Here is a 17859-nt window from a genome sequence, read left to right as displayed (position 1 = left end):
ATTCTGTATGTATGGGGCTGCACAGTATGACTTCTCTTGTCCTGTATGCCGGGTGTAATTCTCAGTATCTGCTTTTATTCTCTGTGTACGGAGGCTGCACAGTATGACTTCTCTTGTCCTGTATGGAGGGTGTAATTCTCAGTATCTGCTCTGATTCTGTATGTATGGCGGCTGCACAGTAAGACTTCTTTTGCCCTATATACTAGGTGTAATTCTCAGTATCTGCTATTATTCTGTATGTACGGAGGCTGCACAGTATGACTTCTCCTGTCCTGTATGCCGGGTGTAATTCTCAGTATCTGCTGCTATTCTGTATGTACGGAGGCTGCACAGTAGGACTTCTCCTGTCCTGTATGCCGGGTGTAATTCTCAGTATCTGCTCTTATTCTGTATGTACGGAGGCTGCACAGTATGACTTCTCCTGTCCTGTATGCCGGGTGTAATTCTCAGTATCTGCTCCTATTCTGTATGTATGGGGGCTGCACAGTATGACATCTCTTGTCCTGTATGCCGGGTGTAATTCTCAGTATCTGATCTTATTCTGTATGTACAGAGGCTGCACAGTATGACTTCTCTTGTCCTGTATGCTGGGTGTAATTCTCAGTATCTGCTGCTATTCTGTATGTATTGAGGCTGCACAGTATGACTTCTCTTGTCCTGTATGTCAGGTGTAATTCTCAGTATTTGCTCTTATCCTGTATGTATGGAGACTGCACAGTATGACTTCTCTTGTCCTGTATGTCAGGTGTAATTCTCAGTATTTGCTCTTATCCTGTATGTATGGAGACTGCACAGTATCACTTCCCCTGCCCTGTATGCCAGGTGTAATTCTCAGTATCTGCTCTTATTCTGTATGTATGGATGCTGCACAGTATGACTTCTCTTGTCCTGTATGCCGGGTGTAATTCTCAGTATCTGCTCTTATTCTGTATGTATGGAGGCTGCACAGTATGACTTCTCTTGTCCTGTATGCCGGGTGTAATTCTCAGTATTTGCTCTTATCCTGTATGTATGGAGACTGCACAGTATGACTTCTCTTGTCCTGTATGCCGGGTGTAACTCTCAGTATCTGCTCTTATTCTGTGTGTGGGGGCTGAACAGTATGGCTTCTCTTGTCCTGTATGTCGGGTGTAATTCTCAGTATCTGCTCTTATTCTGTATGTATGGAGGCTGCACAGTATGACTTCCCTTGTCCTGTATGCTTGGTGTAATTCTCAGTATCTGCTCTTATTCTGTATGTATGGAGGCTGCACAGTATGACTTCTCTTGTCCTGTATGCCGGGTGTAATTCTCAGTATCTGCTCTTATTCTGTATGTACGGAGGCTGCACAGTATGGCTTCTCATGTCCTGTATGCGGGGTGTAATTCTCAGTATCTGCTGCTATTCTGTATGTACGGAGGCTGCACAGTATGACTTCTCCTGTCCTGAATGCTGGTGTAATTCTCAGTATCTGCTCTTATTCTGTATGTATGGGGCTGCACAGTATGACTTCTCTTGTCCTGTATGCCAGGTGTAATTCTCAGTATCTGCTCCTATTCTGTATGTATGGGGCTGCACAGTATGACTTCTCTTGTCCTGTATGTCGGGTGTAATTCTCAGTATCTGCTCTTATTCTGTATGTATGGCGGCTGCACAGTAAGACTTCTCCTGTCCTGTATGCCGGGTGTAATTCTCAGTATCTGCATATTCTGTATGTATGGATGCTGCACAGTATGACTTCTCTTTCCCTGTATGCCGGGTGTAATTCTCAGTATCTGCTCTTATTCTGTATGCATTGAAGCTGCACAGTATGACTTCTCTTGTCCTGTATGCCGGGTGTAATTCTCAGTATCTGCTCTTATTCTGTATGTATGGCGGCTGCACAGTATGGCTTCTCCTGTCCTGTATGCCGGGTGTAATTCTCAGTATCTGCTCTTATTCTATATGTATGTGGGCTGCACAGTATTACTTCTCTTGTCCAGTATGCTGGGTGTAATTCTCAGTATCTGCTGTTGTTCTGTATGTATGGAGGCTGCACAGTATGACTTCTCTTGTCCTCTATGCCGGGTGTAATTCTCAGTATCTGCTCTTATTCTGTATGTACAGAGGCTGCACAGTATGGCTTCTCTTGTCCTGTATGCCGGGTGTAATTCTCAGTATCTGCTCTTATTCTGTATGTATGGGGCTGCACAGTATGACTTCTCTTGTCCTGTATGCCGGGTGTAATTCTCAGTATCTGCTTTTATTCTGTGTGTACGGAGGCTGCACAGTATGACTTCTCTTGTCCTGTATGGAGGGTGTAATTCTCAGTATCTGCTCTGATTCTGTATGTATGGCGGCTGCACGGTAAGACTTCTTTTGCCCTATATACTAGGTGTAATTCTCAGTATCTGCTATTATTCTGTATGTACGGAGGCTGCACAGTATGACTTCTCCTGTCCTGTATGCCGGGTGTAATTCTCAGTATCTGCTGCTATTCTGTATGTACGGAGGCTGCACAGTAGGACTTCTCCTGTCCTGTATGCCGGGTGTAATTCTCAGTATCTGCTCTTATTCTGTATGTACGGAGGCTGCACAGTATGACTTCTCCTGTCCTGTATGCCGGGTGTAATTCTCAGTATCTGCTCCTATTCTGTATGTATGGGGGCTGCACAGTATGACATCTCTTGTCCTGTATGCCGGGTGTAATTCTCAGTATCTGATCTTATTCTGTATGTACGGAGGCTGCACAGTATGACTTCTCTTGTCCTGTATGCTGGGTGTAATTCTCAGTATCTGCTGCTATTCTGTATGTATTGAGGCTGCACAGTATGGCTTCTCCTGTCCTGTATGCCGGGTGTATTTCTCAGTATCTGCTGCTATTCTGTATGTATTGAGGCTGCACACAGGCTCGGACAGAGCCGCCGAACCACCGATGGTCCCATCGGTGGGCCCCGACTGCCTATCCTCCTGGGGGCCCCAGAGCTAAGAGGGAGGGGGGCACAGCTTGGAAGGGGGGGAATTGGGCACAGAGCGGCGGGGAGGGGGGGTAGCGTCCCCCCCCCTCCCTCACCTAGGGCCCCCCCCCCTTCCGCGCACCCCCCTCCTCCAGAAGTGCAGCGAGCGGAGAATAGCTACAGAGATGATGCTATCTCCGCTCCGAGTCCGCATGCCGCTGCCCTGCTGGTCTCTGTCTGCTCTGCTGTAGTGTGTGACGCTGTCCAATCACGCTCTCGCAGTACTTCCTGCGAGAGCGTGATTGGACAGCGTCACTACAGGGGACAGAGACCAGCAGGGCAACAGCGGCATGCGGAGCAGAGATAGCATAATCTGAAGCTGGTAAGCTATTCTCCGCTCGCTGATGGATGCACTTCTCGAGGACGGGGGTGGCCCTAGGTGAGGGAGGGGGAGAGGGGGAGGCTTCCCCGCTGATCTGTGCCCTCTTCCCCCCCTTCCAAGCTGGGAGGGAGGACTTGCATTGTGTGGGGGTATCTCTGCCACCAACCTGATTTCATTGTGTGGGGGTATCTGCCAGGGATGTGGAGTTGGAGTCGGAGTCGAGGAGTCGGAGTCGGGGCAATTTTGGGGCGTCGGAGTTGGAGTCAGAGTCGTGGTTTCAGAAACTGAGGAGTCGGAGTCGCATGATTTTTGTACAAAATCCACAGCCCTGTTAACCCTCCTGGCGGTTTGTCAAAATCCGCCTGGGGGCAGCAAATACGTTTTAAAAAAATTTTAATTTTTTTTTCATGTAGCGAGACGAGCGATAGCCGCCGGCGATCGGAGATCAAGAGATCCCGTTCAAAGAACGGGATCTCTTGGAGGGCGGGATGACGTCACCGACGTCGTGACGTCAAAGGGGACTCCGATCCACCCCACGGCGCTGCCTGGCACTGATTGGCCAGGCAGCGCACGGGGTCTGGGAGGGGGGGGCAGCTGCGGCGACGCGTATAGCGGCGGATCGGCAGGTAGCGGCGGCGATCGGACACTGCACGCAGCTAGCAAAGTGCTAGCTGCGTGCAGCAAAAAAAAAAAATTATGCAAATCGGCCCAGCGGGGCCTGAGCGGTGCCTCCCGGCGGCATAGCCCGTGCTCAGCACGGGCTTACCGCCAGGGAGGTTAAGTATCCGACTAAGGAGTCGGAGTCGAGGAGTCGGAGTCTGAGCAATTTTGGGTACCCGGAGTCGGAGTCGTGGTTTCAGAAACTGAGGAGTTGGAGTCGGAAGATTTTTGTACCGACTCCACAGCCCTGGTATCTGCAGCCAACCTGATTGCATTGTGTGGGGGTATCTGCAGCCAACCTGATTGCATTGTGTGGGGGTATCTGCAGCCAACCTGATTGCATTGTGTGGGGGTATCTGCCACCAACCTGATTGCATTGTGTGGGGGTATCTGCAGCCAAACTGATTGCATTTTGTGGGAGTATCTGCCGTCAACCTGATTGCATTTTGTGGGGGTATCTGCCGTCAACCTGATTGCATTGTGTGGGGGTATCTGCCACCAACCTGATTGCATTGTGTGGGGGTATCTGCCACCAACCTGATTGCATTGTGTGGGGGTATCTGCAGCCAACCTGATTGCATTTTGTGGGGGTATCTGCCACCAACCTGATTGCATTGTGTGGGGGTATCTGCCACCAACCTGATTGCATTGTGTGGGGGTATCTGCTGTCAACCTGATTGCATTTTGTGGGGGTATCTGCCACCAACCTGATTGCATTGTGTGGGGGTATCTGCCACCAACCTGATTGCATTGTGTGGGGGTATCTGCCACCAACCTGATTGCATTGTGTGGGGGTATCTGCCGCCAACCTGATTGCATTGTGTGGGGGTATCTGCCACCAACCTGATTGCATTGTGTGGGGGTATCTGCAGCCAACCTGATTGCATTGTGTGGGGGTATCTGCCACCAACCTGATTGCATTGTGTGGGGGTATCTGCAGCCAAACTGATTGCATTTTGTGGGAGTATCTGCCGTCAACCTGATTGCATTTTGTGGGGGTATCTGCCGTCAACCTGATTGCATTGTGTGGGGGTATCTGCCACCAACCTGATTGCATTGTGTGGGGGTATCTGCCACCAACCTGATTGCATTGTGTGGGGGTATCTGCAGCCAACCTGATTGCATTTTGTGGGGGTATCTGCCACCAACCTGATTGCATTGTGTGGGGGTATCTGCCACCAACCTGATTGCATTGTGTGGGGGTATCTGCTGTCAACCTGATTGCATTTTGTGGGGGTATCTGCCACCAACCTGATTGCATTGTGTGGGGGTATCTGCCACCAACCTGATTGCATTGTGTGGGGGTATCTGCCACCAACCTGATTGCATTGTGTGGGGGTATCTGCCGCCAACCTGATTGCATTGTGTGGGGGTATCTGCTGCCATTTGACTACTTGATGAATTATCATGAGGCATGTAACTACTTGAATATTTTATCTCAAATGTATCTGGTCAGACCTAATCTCTGTGAATAACGCCGCTACTTATTTTGTATTTTTTTTTTTTAAGTCTGCCCATGACTCATCATGACCACGCCGATGTTCCAGTGCGTGGTGACGCCCATTTAGTGTCGCTGCGGCGCGCACAGAGACATATGCCTATTGGAGACTGTCCTCAGAATTGCTCACAATCTATTCCCTACCATAAAGTCATGCAAAATTTCTAGAGTACATGTGTATGTGAGCCCAAAATGGGGGGGAGGAGAGGGGGGTGGGCCCCAGGCAGAAACTTCCTTGGTGTCCCAATCCGACCCTGTGTATGACTTCTCTTGTCCTGTATGCTGGTGTAATTCTCAGTATCTGCTCTTATTCTGTATGTATGGGGCTGCACAGTATGGCTTCTCTTGTCCTGTATGCTCGGTGTAATTCTCAGTATCTGCTCTTATTCTGTATGTAAGGAGGCTGCACAGTATGGCTTCTCTTGTCCTGTATGCTCGGTGTAATTCTCAGTATCTGCTCTTATTCTGTATGTATGGAGGCTGCACAGTATGACTTCTCTTGTCCTGTATTGCCGGGTGTAATTCTCAGTATCTGCTCTTATTCTGTATGTATGGAGGCTGCACAGTATGGCTTCTCTTGTCCTGTATGACGGGTGTAATTCTCAGTATCTGCTCCTATTCTGTATGTATGGGGACTGCACAGTATGACTTCTCTTGTCCTGTATGCTGGTGTAATTCTCAGTATCTGCTCTTATTCTGTATGTATGGAGGCTGCACAGTATGGCTTCTCTTGTCCTGTATGACGGGTGTAATTCTCAGTATCTGCTCTTATTCTGTGTGTATGGAGGCTGCACAGTATGACTCCTCATGTCCTGTATGCCAGGTGTAATTCTCAGTATCTGCTCTTATTCTGTATGTATGGAGGCTGCACAGTATGGCTTCTCTTGTCCTGTATGCCGGGTGTAATTCTCAGTATCTGCTGCTATTCTGTATGTATGGAGGCTGCACAGTATCACTTCTCTTGTCCTGTATGTCATGTGTAGTTCTCAGTATCTGCTCCTATTCTGTATGTATGGGGCTGCACAGTATGACTTCTCTTGTCCTGTATGCTGGGTGTAATTCTCAGTATCTGCTCTTATTCTGTATGTATGGGGCTGCACAGTATGACTTCTCTTGTCCTGTATGCAAGGTGTAATTCTCAGTATCTGCTCTTATTCTGTATGCATTGAAGCTGCACAGTATGGCTTCTCTTGTCCTGTATGCCGGGTGTAATTCTCAGTATCTGCTCTTATTCTGTATATATGGAGGCTGCACAGTATGACTTCTCTTGTTCTGTATGCCGGATGTAATTCTCAGTATCTGCTCTTATATTGTATGTATGGAGACTGCACAGTATGGCTTCTCTTGTCCTGTATGCTGGGTGTAATTCTCAGTATCTGCTCTAATTCTGTATGTATGGAGGCTGCACAGTATGACTTCTCTTGTCCTGTATGCTGGGTGTAATTCTCAGTATCAGCTCTTATTCTGTATGTATGGAGGCTGCACAGTATCACTTCTCTTGTCCTGTATGTCATGTGTAGTTCTCAGTATCTGCTCCTATTCTGTATGTATGGGGCTGCACAGTATGACTTCTCTTGTCCTGTATGCTGGGTGTAATTCTCAGTATCTGCTCTTATTCTGTATGCATTGAAGCTGCACAGTATGGCTTCTCTTGTCCTGTATACCGGGTGTAATTCTCAGTATCTGCTCTTATATTGTATGTATGGAGACTGCACAGTATGGCTTCTCTTGTCCTGTATGCGGAATGTAATTTTTAGTGGCAGTACCTGCATTTGCCTGTAGAGGGTGCTGTCCTCAGTAGTGATTATGCATTTATTTTGCAGGAACTGTCCAGATTTGAGAATTTGGAGGACCAGGTAGCTTTGACAGCAGAAGGTGAGAGGGGACAGGTGATCTGTGGTCTGTTTGTTCCTCCTGAGGTAAATGGGATCTGAAGGGCAGGATGGAGTCACCTTTTCGTGAAGCATATGATGTCCATATGATGTTGAGACCACCCCAGGAGAAACAATATTTCTATTTGTGCCATATAATAACTGTCCATAACATATAACTGTCAATAACATATAATAACTGTCTGCACGGGGAGACAGGGGACTGTCATAGAGAGATAGCCCTGACTGAGGCACATCTGGAACCCCTGGTCCATATATTTGAGATGCTACGTGAGTTTGGGCTCCTGATATGGATGCACTGGGATACAATTACACAGTGTATGTCTTCAGTGTTTGGTCCAGGCTACCACCTTCTCCTGAGTTTGAGAAGTTCTAAGCTTGTATTTGGAAACCCTGAGGGTGGGAATGTGATGACATTGGGGTGTAATGCCCCTCCAGGCTGGGTGGGAAGCGTGGAGAAGTGCTGCTGCTGAACGTGAGTGCCGGTGGAATTGGAGAAGGAAGTTCCAGAGGTGAGGAGCGGCTTGTGAGAAGCTCGAAATATCGGGGTGGAAGAGAACATGAGGAAGGTTCTTCTCTAGATTAGGCATTACATTTGGGGTGTTATTGGTACAAAGGTCTCATTGATAAGCCCGACAGCTGAAAAACACAAAGTAGAGAAATCACTCAGCACCTTATCTTTTTGGAAACCTCATGAAAATGAGCACTGGAAACCTGTCTTCTATGAGCAGGCCACTAGGGGGAGCCCAGGATTAGGGGTGAGTAGAGAAGCTTGGAGTCCACACTGACCTTGCTGTGTTCTCTTCTCCTAGGTCTACGACGTGATGGATTTGAGGAAACCTCCCCTCTCTTCCAATGTCTTGTGGTGGAGCCTGAAGATGAACAGAAGAGATTAGCAGGTACCCAGAGGAACACCTATCTTAAAGCGGATCCGAGATGAAAAACTAACTATAACAAGTAACTTGTCTATATATCTTAGCTAAAGTTTAGATAGTTTACACAGCAAATCTAGCCGCAAACAGCTTCAATAGAATATGATTATTTCTTCCTGTGATACAATGACAGCAGCCATGTTGTTTGTAAACATTACACACAGGCAAGCTTATCTGCATCTTCAGCACTCAGCCTGTGAAAACCTAATCCCCCCTCCTCCTCCCCTCTGCCTCTGAAATCTCTGGCTAGTAATACCTCCTGCCCAGACTGAGCTCCCATGAGCCCTTGCTACTGTCTGAAAATGCCAAGGCTCTCTGAAAAACTGTGGGCAAGGCTTGTTTAGTTTATAGGGTATTAAAACAAAACAAAAAAGTATTTGGCTTGAGGAATGCCCTATAAACAATAGGAAAGGAACACAATTATGCAATGAGTAAAAGTTCATCTCGGATCCACTTTAACTCCTATAAGAATTCAGTACACCATAATCACCAGCATAGGGCTTCCTCAGCCCATTCTTTTTAGAAAACCTCATAGTGGGATCTAGAGGCTGTCTTATGGTCTGAAACCCTGACATAACATTCAATAAAAATGTGTTTTCCTACTTTTTATTACTCACACAGTTATCATATATGCTTTTGTGCACAACTAATATTGTCTGTCTACCAATTACAAGTTTCCAAAGTGTAGTTTATCTTGCCCTGAAAGCTGCCATTTATTCCAGTTGTTTTTTTATTATATATTACAATCTTCTAGTGAGCTGTTCTGAACTGTGTGTGCGCCTGAAGCAGAGAGAACTTCGCAGAGAGTGTTTTCAGTTGTTACACACACAAATGTAACAACATTGGAATGTAAACAAAGATACTGTTATCTCCAGTCTGCATGCGGACCTCAAGCTGAATAGCCTTTCCACGGCAGGACAAGGTGCTGTTTAATGCTAGGTACACGCAATGAGATTTTTCAGCCGATCTTAAATTTCCGATCGATTATCCGATCGGTTCTCTTATCTTTTCTTATCCATTTCCATTCACTTCTATAAGAAATTGACCAGAAAAACGATCAAAAATAAGATTGGACATGGTGGAAATTATCTATTGAACCATCTATCTGCCAAACTATGGTGTGTACCTACCGGTAGCATAACCATTTCAGCGATGTTCTGCTACAACACTGAAGTCTCTTTCTCTCTTTTTTTTTTTTTTTACCTTCATTTCTTATCCAGTCAGCATCGGCATTAACCACCCTGGCGTTCTGATTATATCGCCAGGGTGGCTGCGGGAGGGTTTTTTTTGAATAAAAAAAAAACTATTTCATGCAGCCAACTGAAAGTTGGCTGCATGAAAGCCCACTAGAGGGCGCTCCGGAGGCGATCTTCCGATCGCCTCCGGCGCCCAGAATAAACAAGGAAGGCCGCAATAAGCGGCCTTCCTTGTTTTGCTTATATCGTCGCCATAGCGACGAGCGGAGTGACGTCATCGACGTCAGCCGACGTCCTGACGTCAGCCGCCTCCGATCCAGCCCTTAGCGCTGGCCGGAACTTTTTGTTCCGGCTACGCTGGGCTCAGGCGGCTGGGGGGACCCTCTTTCGCCGCTGCTCGCGGCGAATCGCCGCAGAGCGGCGGCGATCAGGCAGCACACGCGGCTGGCAAAGTGCCGGCTGCGTGTGCTGCTTTTTATTTGATTAAAATCGGCCCAGCAGGGCCTGAGCGGCGACCTCCGGCGGTGTTGGACGAGCTCAGCTCGTCCAGACCGCTCAGGTGGTTAAATCCTAGGCAGATTCACTGCATCCCCCCCCCCCCAGGTAAAACGAGTGATTTATGGCTTAGAAATAGACCTGAAAAGTTCCGCGACTTTGGAGGTCGCAGATTGTGCTGCCCGGGGGAGGCGGAGCTTTGTACTGTAGCTCTGCCTCCTCTACAGTCAATCTCCACCGCTCTCTGCTTCTCCCTGCCCCTCTCAGTGAAAGAAGACTGAGAGGGGCGGGGAGAGGCGGAGATTGACTGTAGAGGAGGCAGAGCTACGGCACACAGCTCTGCCTCTTACAGGAAGAAGGATGTGGAACTTTGCAGGGCTATTTCTAAGCCATAAATCACTTGTTTTCCCTGGGGGAGGGATGCGGCGAATCTGCCTAGGATTTAATGCTGATGCTGACTGGATAAGAAATAAAGGGGAAAAAAAGACTTCAGTGTCTCTTTAAAGCTGTAAGGAATCTTTTAAAACAAAGTAGAAATGCTGATTTTTAGACCACTTTAAAGGGTACCTGGAAGCGTCTGGATGAGGCTTCCCCAATCTTCCCACGCCCCTCCTGTGCTGCATTGGGACCCTCTGAACAATCTCTGACATTCGAGGCGGGGGTGGGGAATAGATGTAGCTGGGCAGTTATGGACATAGTTCTGGCAACTGAACACAGAGCGTGGCTGGATAGTGGGAGGAGCGTGGCTGGATAGTGGGAGAAGCATGGCTGGATAGTGAAAAGCAGGAGGAGTGTGACTGGATAGTGGGAGGAGTGTGGCTGGATAGTGGGAGGAGCGTGGCTGGATAGTGGGAGGAGCGTGGCTAAAAAGCAGGAGGAGTGTGACTGGATAGTGGGAGGAGCGTGGCTGGATAGTGGGAGGAGCGTGGCTAAAAAGCAGGAGGAGTGTGACTGGATAGTGGGAGGAGCATGGCTGGATAGTGGGAGGAGCGTGGCTAAAAAGCAGGAGGAGTGTGGCTGGATAGAGGTATGAATGTGGCTTTAGAGCAGGATGAGCATGGCTGCATAGCCATAGGAGTGTGGCTGGATAGTGGGAGGAGCGTGGCTGGATAGTAGGAGGAGCGTGGCTGGATAGTAGGAGGAGCGTGGTTGGATAGTGGGAGGAGCGTGGCTGGATAGTGGGAGGAGTGTGGCTGGATAGAGGGAGGAGTGTGGCTTGAGAGCAGGAGGAGCATGGCTGCATAGCCATAGGAGTGTGGCTGGATAGTGGGAGGAGCGTGGCTGGATAGTGGGAGGAGCGTGGCTGGATAGTGGGAGGAGCGTGGCTGGATAGTGGGAGGAGTGTGGCTTGAGAGCAGGAGGAGCATGGCTGCATAGCCATAGGAGTGTGGCTGGATAGTGGGAGGAGCGTGGCTGGATAGTGGGAGGAGCGTGGCTGGAGTGTGGCTGGATAGAGGTATGAGTGTGGCTTGAGAGCAGGTGGAGCATGGCTGCATAGCCATAGGAGTGTGGCTGAATGGTGGGAGGAGTTTGTCTGGATAGTGGGAAGAGTGTTACTGGATAGGGGGTGGAGCATGGCTGGTAGGAGGAGTGTGGCCTGATAGTGGGAGGAGCATGGCTTGGATAGTGGGAAGTGGGACATGCTCTGTATATAGTATAATATGTATGTTATGTGTTGCAGGTCCGCGGCTGGTGGGCTACGCGCTCTACTACTACATCTACAGCACATTTAAGGGACGATCGCTGTACCTGGAGGATCTCTACATCATGCCGGAGTACAGAGGTGAGTATACCTTCTCATATCACTGACCCAGGTTCCCCTATATTCTGTGATAAGGATTATCCTGGCTCTGTGCTATAAGTACTGTGTGGAGATCCACTGCCAGGCCATAAAAGAGGGAGATTCAGAAAAGCATAGATCACATGATCACCCCACATGTGCTCTGGGCCAGGATTGGTCCAATTCATGCCGCCAGGGGTGTAACTAGAGGGGAGCCAGAGGCGTAGCTAGAGCGGGGCAAGGGGGACATATGTCTCTGGGTGCAGCACTGTGAGGGCACTGAGTGCGGCCACCACACCCTCACATGTGTGAGAGGCAGCTCGGCTGCCCAGAGTTCACCCACATCTCCCCTCCCTCCCTCTGCAGAGCAGTGAAGAAACTCACCGGCTCCAATGTTCCATCAATGGCATCATCTCACCTTGGTAACAGCGGCATCATGTGACGAGACTCCGCTGTTACCAAGGAGAAGACGCTAGGTGCGCTGCAGAGGAGAGATGACGTCAGCACTGGGACGTTGAAACCTGTGCGTCTTTTGCTGTGAGTACACATCTCTCTAAAGGTGGGCACATCTGGCTGTCTAAGGATGGGAGGGGCACATCTGGCTGTCTAAGGATGGGAGGGGCACATCTGGCTGTCTAAGGATGGGAGGGGCACATCTGGCTTTCAAAAGGGTGGAACCTTTGGCTAGTGTTGGGCGAACACCTGGATGTTCGGGTTCGGGTCCGTTCGCCGAACATGGGCCAGATGTTCGGCATGTTCGGCCCGAACCCCGAACTCCCCCGAACATCCCGCTTTTGGGGGCCCTATGGGGTCGCAGGCATAAGGGGGAGCATGCCCCGGTCGCGGGGGGGGGTGTCGGAAATTCCCCCCACCCCCTCCGCTAGCGCTCCCCCCTCTGCCCGCTTCCCCATACAAAAATTTTCCGTAAAGTTCAATAGTACCTTCAGTGGCTGGCTGGCACTGTGGTGTGAGTGAGTAGAAGGAGTCCGAGTAGGATGCGTTGAGGCCGGGCAGCGGGCGGTTCAGCGGTAGTACCCTTGTGGTACTTCCGCCCTTTCTCTGACCTCACGTCCTCTACGTGATGACGCATACGAGGGTACGCGTGACGCGTACCCTCGTATGCAGAGGACGTGAGGTCAGAGAAAGGGCGGAAGTACCACAAGGGTACTACCGCTGAACCGCCCGCTGCCCGGCCTCAACGCGTCCTACTCGGACTCCTCCTACTCACTCACACACCACAGTGCCAGCCAGCCACTGAAGGTACTATTGAACTTTACGGAAAATTTTTGTATGGGGAAGCGGGCAGAGGGGGGAGCGCTAGCGGAGGGGGTGGGGGGAATTTCCGACCCCCCCCCCCCCGCGATCGGGGCATGCTCCCCCCTTATGCCTGCGACCCCATAGGGGGGCAGTATTCGGCCGAACAGGGCCCTGTTCGGCCGAACAGGGGCCCTGTTCGCGCCTGTTCGGCTGGGCATTGAGCTGTTCGGGCGAACCCGAACTAAAAAGGCTGAACACCATGAGGTGTTCGGCCGAACTCGAACATCACCCGAACAGGGTGATGTTCTGCAGAACCCGAACAGTGGCGAACACTGTTCGCCCAACACTGCCTTTGGCTATCTATAGGTTGGCACATGTGGCTATTTGAACAGGGAAAAGGGGGCACATCTAGCTATCTAAACAGGATTACTGTGGGCAAAAACTTTATCCCTGGGCACTGAAAAACCTAGATACGCTTTTGAGGGGAGCAGCAGCCACTCAGAGGCATAGCTATGGGTGGGCAGAGGGGGACACGTGTCCTCTGGCGCAGCACTGTAAGGGGCACAGAGCATGGCCACCACACCCACAAGTAAGTGAGAGGCAGCTAACTTGCTGCCCAAAGTTCCCCTTGCTTCTCTCCCTCCCTCTGCAGAGGAATGCAGAAGTGTTACCAGCAGCAGAACAAGGGGGGCACATCTGGCTAACTATCGGGGGTACATCTGTCTATCTAAACATGGGGAAGGGAGGTACATCTGGCTATCTAAACAGCATTTGTACATTTGGTTCCACCCATGACCACACCCACATTCTGATGCTTGGCCACACCCAATTTGTCCAGAGGAGGTGCAAAAACTGTCTTTGTCCCCGGGTGCTGAAAAGCCTAGCTACGCCTCTGCAGCCACTGCGATTGCAGGAGGGCCCAGAGCTATGGGGGGCCCCCAGCTACTAACCTTCCCTTCCTCTGGTACAGGGGACTATACTACAGATCAGGTGTTTTGTGGCTGCACTTGTTATCGATGAGTACAGCCTTTATTATCGAGCCTCAGCTCAAGCAGAATACGAGTTCCTGAAATGTAGCGCTGTTCCTGTGCCTGGCATGGACTTCTCTCCCTGGTAAACCCCTCATGCCCGGGCCGAGGATGGGGGAATTCCAATGCAGCTGGGGAGGAGCTAAGATCAGGATATTTGTGGAGGTGTAACTATAAACATACAGACACTCCACCTATAATATGGATGATCAATCGCAGAGGCATCAGTTCCTGATCCCAGCGGGTGACATTCGTGTGTATGACGCTTTAGTACATTCAGTCCATTGTGTTGTGTGTTATACAGCCGATCCCATATGTGTCTTCTATACTGATTAATGACCTGTGGTGTCTAATACCCCCCTCCCTCCTCTTGTCTCCGGCAGGTGAAGGCCTCGGCTCCAAGCTTTTCTCGGCGGTAGCAGAGGTGAGTATTATCTGTTTATTAACAGGCCTTGTAGATGTGGGTGGGGAAGCCCTCCCCTCTGGTGATGCTCCTCCTCTCTTGATGCTGGGAGTTCCCAAGGCCCATTTGCTGTAGTTACCATTTTGACTGGCAGTTTTTTTGTTTTTGTTTTTTTTGTTTTTTAAGCAATGATAGTTCTGTTGAAGTTGTCAAGTCAGTTTACATTCTGGAGAGGTTCTAATTTACCATATTTTTCAGACTATAAGACGCACCTAGGTTTAGAGGACAGAAACCAAGGAAAAAAATATATACTAAGCGTTCATGGTGCAGGGGCATCTTATGGACCTTCTCCCCCCCCCCCAATTATTATGTCTCCTTTGTGTTTTCCTTGCACATCTTGGGCCCCATGTGTCATCCCCTGTCCCCGTGTCCTCTGTGCTCCTGTTTCCTGTGTCCCCCTGTGCCGAGTGCCCCCCTGTGCCCATGTCTGTGTCCAGTATCCCACAGTGCCCAGTGTCCCCTTGTGCCTTGTGTCCCCTGTGTCCAGTGCTCAGTATCCCCCTGTGCCCGTGTCTGTGTCCAGTATCCCACAGTGCCTAGTGTCCCCTTGTGTCCCCCTGTGTCCAGTGCTGAGTGTCCCCCTGTACCCGTGTCTGTGTCCAGTATCCCACACAGTGCCCAGTGTCTCCTTGTGCCTTGTGTCCCCTGTGTCCAGTGCTGAGTATCCCCCTGTGCCCGTGTCTGTGTCCAGTATCCCACAGTGCCCAGTGTCCCCTTGTGTCCCCCTGTGTCCAGTGCTGAGTGTCCCCCTGTACCCGTGTCTGTTTCCAGTATCCCACAGTGCCCAGTGTCTCCTTGTGCCTTGTGTCCCCTGTGTCCAGTGCTGAGTATCCCCCTGTGCCCGTGTCTGTGTCCAGTATCCCACAGTGCCCAGTGTCCCCTTGTGTCCCCCTGTGTCCAGTGCTGAGTGTCCCCCTGTACCCGTGTCTGTGTCCAGTATCCCACAGTGCCCAGTGTCTCCTTGTGCCTTGTGTCCCCTGTGTCCAGTGCTGAGTATCCCCCTGTGCCCGTGTCTGTGTCCAGTATCCCACAGTGCCCAGTGTCCCCTTGTGCCTTGTGTCCCCCTGTGTCCAGTGCTGAGTGTCCCCCTGTGCCCGTGTCTGTGTCCAGTATCCCACAGTGCCCAGTGTCCCCTTGTGTCCCCTGTGTCCAGTGCTGAGTATCCCCCTGTGCCCATGTCTGTGTCCAGTATCCCACAGTGCCCAGTGTCCCCTTGTGCCTTGTGTCCCCTGTGTCCAGTGCTCAGTATCCCCCTGTGCCCATGTCTGTGTCCAGTATCCCACAGTGCCTATTGTCCCCTTGTGCCTTGTGTCCCCCTGTGTCCGTGTCTGTGTCCAGTATCCCACAGTGCCTAGTGTCCCCCTGTGTCCAGTGCTCAGTATCCCCCTGTGCCCATGTCTGTGTCCAGTATCCCACAGTGTCCAGTGTTCTCCTGTGCCTTGTGCCCAGTGTCCCCTTGTGCCTTTTGTCCCCCTGTGTCCAGTGTACAGTATCCAACTGTGTCCAATGTCCCACTGTGTCCAGTATCCCCCTGTCCTTGGCTGTCCCATGTCCCCCTATGTCCCTGATTCACATAACACATACAATCCATGCAGCTCTGCCTCCAATGTAAGGAGGCCCATGAGGATCAATGGGCTACAGCGTAAGTTGCAAACAGTAGCTGACCTGTGGTACGTGGCCCCGGCCATTCTGAGGGGTGCAGTCGGAGGAGGTGTGCTGTGCCTGCATTCTTGGAAGAGCAGCCTTGCATCTGCGGTGGGAAAGGAGGAAGCTGATCGGCACCCACTGCCACCCGCATGGCAAGAGGAGGGTCCTCTGGACTAAGTTGTCGGTGGTGAGTTAAGAGGGCTGGCGGCGTGCTGGTGTGGTCCTCCGGCCGGTCTGCATGAGCGAAAGCAGTAGCTGAATGGCGGCGTTGTCTCTGGCTGCTATGCTGAAGGTACACTGAGCCTGCTACCCATAGCAAGTGTTCCCTGGATCTTTGGCAGTGGATTGAATGGGAAGCGAATCAGACTGGAGGCACTGCACCAGACGCCATTGCACTCACTCAATAGCAGGGACTGCAATGATTGTCCCCAATGACGGAACTCTGATCCTGCCCTCAGACTGGCGGCTCCTATTAGGAACTGAACAGGGGCAGTGACCCCCCCCCCCACACACACACACACACACACACACCTGATTCGTTGATCCATATATCAGTTTCAGCAATGGACTTTATTTATGTAACGGGGACAGCGGAAGGGACGGGGATTAAGCAGACTGAGGGGGCAAAGGACTGGGACAGCGATTCCCGGAGGGTGGCCAAGGGTAGACCAGTGTAAAAATTGTAGTATTCGGACTATAGTATTCGGATTATAGTATTCGGACTTTGCCCCCCTCCCCTTTTGGGGGAAAAAAAGTGTCTTATAGTCCAAAAAATACGGTAACGGGTCTTCTGGGATCTGATGTCCATGTCCTCTTCTGACAATGTACTTCCTCTCCAGACTGCTCTGTCTCTGGGCTGCGCACGCCTGCAACTGTCAGTGCTGGAATGGAACCAGCCGGCCATCTCCTTCTACCAGTCCCGGGGGGGCATCAATCTGTCTGCAGAGGAGGGTTGGCTAATCTATCGCTTCCACCCTGAACATCTCCAGCGATTGGTCTCAAAGACCTCCAATCAGACCAGCAACTCTGAACCATCCTAATTCATCAGAGCCGTTTCTCCTCCAGGCATGATAGTTTAGTATGCCGAGAATAAAACCAAGACTCTATCCACAAATCTATGTACCCCGGTCCTGTCACCTGCTATCTCTGGACGTCTGGAGGTCTCCAGTCTTGGTCTCCTGCTGTGGCCACCTGCGGTACTTCTGTGATGTGGAAGCTGGAACCTTCAATTTACTTACAATACTTGGCATCGGAAATCATATTCACTTTACACTGGAGTAAATTTTACTTTTCTTAGGTTGATTTTGTTTGATATTTTTTGTGTTAAATAATTCCTTCTTCCTTTTTCTGGGGAACTGGTAAATCATTTCTTCAGCAGTCCAACCTGGCTTATTCTACTTCCTGTAAAGGTGTAAAGGCGGCCATAGGTCTACCGACTTTGCGTCCTGACCATCAGATTTGGAAATGTTATGAAATCAGATGAAAACGGATGGCTCACCATGTACGACCAATCAAGGTTTAATTCAATTTCAGTACAAAATTGATGAAAGCATTGATCTGACGTTGAACCTTTTGGCAGAGCAAGTCACTGCTCTCAGTATGTATATTGAACAAACAGTCCTATTGCTCATAGAGCAAGGATGGATGTTCCCACAATGATCATAAGTGTAATCCAATGTCCTTCCAAACAGCGCTTCTACCCAATGAGGTCAA

The 17859-nt window shown here is 50.3% G+C and overlaps 1 protein-coding gene across 1 annotated transcript in view; it reads left to right on the top strand.

Annotated features, from left to right (window-relative positions):
• The window catches only part of LOC137560835 (thialysine N-epsilon-acetyltransferase-like), a 30095-nt gene extending 12653 nt beyond the window's left edge, over window positions 1–17442 (top strand). Inside the window, exons 2-6 of the mRNA XM_068271971.1 lie at window positions 7280–7331; window positions 8161–8247; window positions 11653–11754; window positions 14420–14460; window positions 16986–17442. Of these exons, the coding sequence (XP_068128072.1) occupies window positions 7280–7331; window positions 8161–8247; window positions 11653–11754; window positions 14420–14460; window positions 16986–17186 (483 nt within the window). The 3' untranslated portion in view covers window positions 17187–17442. The remainder of the gene's footprint in view (window positions 1–7279; window positions 7332–8160; window positions 8248–11652; window positions 11755–14419; window positions 14461–16985) is intronic.
• Window positions 17443–17859: the final 417 nt, after the last annotated feature.

Source organism: Hyperolius riggenbachi, chromosome 3, assembly GCF_040937935.1.
Source record: "Hyperolius riggenbachi isolate aHypRig1 chromosome 3, aHypRig1.pri, whole genome shotgun sequence".
Taxonomy (NCBI): domain Eukaryota; kingdom Metazoa; phylum Chordata; class Amphibia; order Anura; family Hyperoliidae; genus Hyperolius; species Hyperolius riggenbachi.
The sequence above is the reverse complement of the archived record's forward strand: the minus strand, read 5'-3'. Positions and strand labels throughout refer to the sequence as shown.